The 3,472-nt window shown below is 52.0% G+C and overlaps 1 protein-coding gene across 10 annotated transcripts in view; it reads left to right on the forward strand.

Annotated features, from left to right (window-relative positions):
• Nucleotides 1–669: 669 nt before the first annotated feature.
• LOC119284661 (transcription termination factor MTERF4, chloroplastic-like) overlaps nt 670–3,472 on the forward strand; it is a 5,005-nt gene continuing 2,202 nt past the window's right edge. For 6 of the 10 annotated variants that reach the window (XR_005139148.1, XR_005139151.1, XR_005139150.1 and 3 more), the window contains exon 1: nt 670–2,107. Coding sequence is in view for 1 of the 10 variants with exons in the window: in XM_037563810.1 (XP_037419707.1) it covers nt 968–2,095 (1,128 nt within the window). In the remaining 9 variants the exon portion in view is untranslated. Of the gene's footprint in view, nt 2,108–2,138; nt 3,290–3,472 lie in introns of those variants that run through there. The other 4 variants (XR_005139155.1, XR_005139154.1, XR_005139157.1 and 1 more) reach the window with 4 other exon arrangements.

Raw genomic sequence — 3,472 nt, forward strand, 5'->3', positions numbered from 1 at the left:
GTGGAGTGTCCCCATTTTTTATTGTTCGTATCCGATCTCTTTTGAGCAGATATTTCTTGCCGGTGTTACCTTGCTGAGCCGAGGACGTGGATGTGTCTTGATCCTACAGCTTTTAATTTTGTTAGGTGAAGGATGGCAACTCGAACTTGTTGCAGGAGCATGTGAGGTTTGTGTTCCTGACGTTTTCCTTTTTTACATGAAAAGGATAATGGGGTTATATTGTAGGTTAAGACTGAGTGTCCGTTCTATTTTTTGTTGTTGTTGTTTTTGACGTTCTGCATACTAAAACATCTAACTAATTTTTTTTAGAGGAAACATCTAACTAGGTGCTAGAAGAAAATGTGAAGCTAACATTTCTCATTAAGATATTCTTTGGCGATTTGAAAGAAACGCCTAATAAACTAGTTAAAAGGCATTGTGAACAACCCTAAATATCTGTCGGCTTGTAATGTCGTTCAAAGAATATCTAGTGTATCAAATGCTATAGAGTACTCTAATTTTCTTTTTTGCAGAGGTTCATGGAAAATAAACCGGATCTGTGATCCACACTAAAAATGATTAAAACGCCGCATCTTTTTTTTTGTGTTCCAAATTTCCTTCTATGTTGCGATAGATACCATTTCAAAATCAGTTGAAAAAAAAACATTTCAAACCCCTCTTCCCCCAGAATCCCCAATCTCTCTCCCCGTCACCCGCCGCCCGCGTCGTCTCTCCCGGCGACGACGTGCCGGCCTCTCCTCTCCTCCCAAGCTCCCCAGCCGACCACCCCGCCCGCCCCTGACTTCCTCTTTCCCGCGCTTCTCCCTCCCACAGCCACCGCCGCTCGAGCTGCCACGCCAGCCGCAGCGGCTACAGCCCTCCCCTCTGCTCCCACCGCCGTCGAGGGTGCCCCCGCGGCGCTCCAGTCGCCGCCGTGATCCGCAGCAGGCCACGCGCAGTCGAAACCCATCGGAATCCCCGCGCCGCCATGCTTCGCCTCCAAAGCTGCATCGCCTCCCATCTCCTCTCGTCTCCATCCGCCCATCTCCGCCGCCTCCTCTCCGCGGCCGCGCCCGCCGTTTCCCCGAGCACGGGATTCGCTGCGGAGGAGTACCTCGTCGCCACCTGCGGCCTCACCCGAGCGCAGGCCCTCAAGGCTTTCCCGAAGGTCTCCCACCTCAAGTCCCCCTCCAATCCCGACGCCGTCCTCGCCTTCCTCGGAGGCCTCGGCCTCTCCAGAGCCGACGTCGCCGCCGCCGTCGCCAAGGACCCCAGGCTACTCTGCGCCCGCGTGGAGAGTACTCTGGCCCCCAACTTCGCTGCGCTCAGCGGCATCGGGCTGTCGCGCTCCGAGATCGTGCGCCTCCTCCGCTTGCGCTGCAGATCTGTCGTCTCCAAGCTGCAGTACTACCTGACCCTCTTCGGCTCCTCCGAGGCCTTCCTTCAGGCGCTGAAGTTCAACTGCAACCTCCTCACACACAGCATCGAGAGTGCGGTCGAGCCCAATGTAGCGTTGCTGCGGGAGTGCGGGCTGGGTGATCGCGACATTTCCAAGCTATGCGTTGGTATGCCATGGCTGCTGACTGCCAACCCAGAATGCATCGGATCAATGGTTGCTCGCGCCGACGGTCTTGGCGTGAGCCGGGAATCTCCCATGTTCAGGCACGCGATGCATGCTGTTGCATTCCACAGCGAGGAGAAGATTGCTGCCAAAATGGAGTACCTGAAAAAGACGCTCAGGTGGTCGGATGCTGAGGTGCGCATTGCTTTGTCCAAGTCTCCAATGATGCTGAGGAGTTCTGAGGGCATGGTGCAGCGCATGTCAGAGTTCCTCTACTCTGAGATGGGGTTGGAACCAGCATACATTGCTCATCGTCCGGCAATGCTCGCTTACAGTCTGGAGCGCCGGATCAGACCCAGGTACTACGTTGTTAAGTATCTTAAGGAAAATGGATTGGTAAGTCGTGACCGGGACTACTATTCCGCACTCACGCCGTCCGAGATGGTATTCTTGGAGAAGTACATATGCCCTCACAAGCAAGCTGCGCCGTACCTTGCTGAAGACTATGATGATGCTTGCAGAGGACAAGTGCCCGATAGGTTCAGATTTGCATGAACCAAGAACAAGGTATTCAAATTTTGATGCTTACTCTACCACATATTCCAATCGCTGTCCTTAATTCATTTGTTCTTGCCTAGCTAACTGTTGGTTGTCACATGCTGGAGCTGCTAACACTTGATGAATCTAGTAATTAGGTTCATGAGTCCTAGTATGTGGTTTGGCCATGTCATCACTTAATAAAGAAGAAATCATGGCATGTTATGAGCTTGTTCATTCTTATGTCATGTTGGCAAACATAGTGAAAGTAAGGGTGTGAGATCAGGTCATTTTGGAGATGCATTGAAATCTCAGCGAGTAGTATATCTGCACTCTTGATATCATTCCATGAAGAAAGGCCCTCAGTTTGGCCATGGAAATGATACAAGATAGTCCAATTTGAAATGAACTCGTAAAATTTCCCTTTGAATGACAAGTCTGGACCCTTCTTTAAACAATTCCGGACTTGTTGATGGCCACAATATGTTAATCACTGCTGACTGCCGAGGATGCAGTTTTGATCTGGTTGTTGGTTCCTTGCTCTAGTTCTTGTAAGCTGAAAATACCCGATCTTTCCGCAGCATCTTTGTTTGAACATATTAAGGGCCAGTTCTTTTGTGGCTTCTACCAGCTTATGGCAGAAATAAGCTAGAAGCCCAAAAGAACTCGTTTTGAGAAGCTGGCTCAAGTTATTTCCACCGCTAGTTTCTTCACGATGGAAAAAAGCTGGGGGTAGAGTAGCTTCCCGCAGCTTATGACTTAAAACTGAAGGGGTATACCAAAATGGCACTGTTGTTCGCTCAAATTACAAAGGAAATACCCCTCCCAGGTCCCAGCCCGCGTCACCCGACCCGACCCCCCGCAGAAAGGAAACCCGTCGCCTCGCTCGATCCCCTCTCGCTCTCGCACGCCGCGAAGGCTAGGGTTCGTCGCCGCCGCCGCCACCGCCGGTCCCTGGGCTCCTCGTCGCGGCTAGCTCCGGCCACATGGAAGGTGAGTAGGAGCCTATCTTCCGCCGCTTCTCTGTCCTCTGGCGCGGCTCCTCCCTCGCAACAGCTCCTGGTCGGTCCGGCCAGGGCACCACTCCGGCGGACGGCGCCCCACTCCGGAGCACCGAGGCGCGTCGCAGCTGGCCGGGAGCCCGAGCCAGAGCAGCCGTCGCCAAGGCCCTGGTTGTGCGCCCCTGCTGTTCCCCTTCCATACTATTCAAGGGTATTACAGACTATTCACCTGACAGATGAGGAAATAAGCTAAATGAAAGGAAGTGAAAAGAACTGGATAGCTTATTTTCATGGGCTTATTTCCACAACAGCTTATCTGTGACTTATTTCTAGAGTAGCTTATTTCCACAGCGGCACTCAAAAGAACTGGCCCTAACTGTTGTGAAAGTAATTC

The sequence above is a fragment of the Triticum dicoccoides genome, chromosome 4A, assembly GCF_002162155.2.
Source record: "Triticum dicoccoides isolate Atlit2015 ecotype Zavitan chromosome 4A, WEW_v2.0, whole genome shotgun sequence".
In the NCBI taxonomy this organism is placed as follows: domain Eukaryota; kingdom Viridiplantae; phylum Streptophyta; class Magnoliopsida; order Poales; family Poaceae; genus Triticum; species Triticum dicoccoides.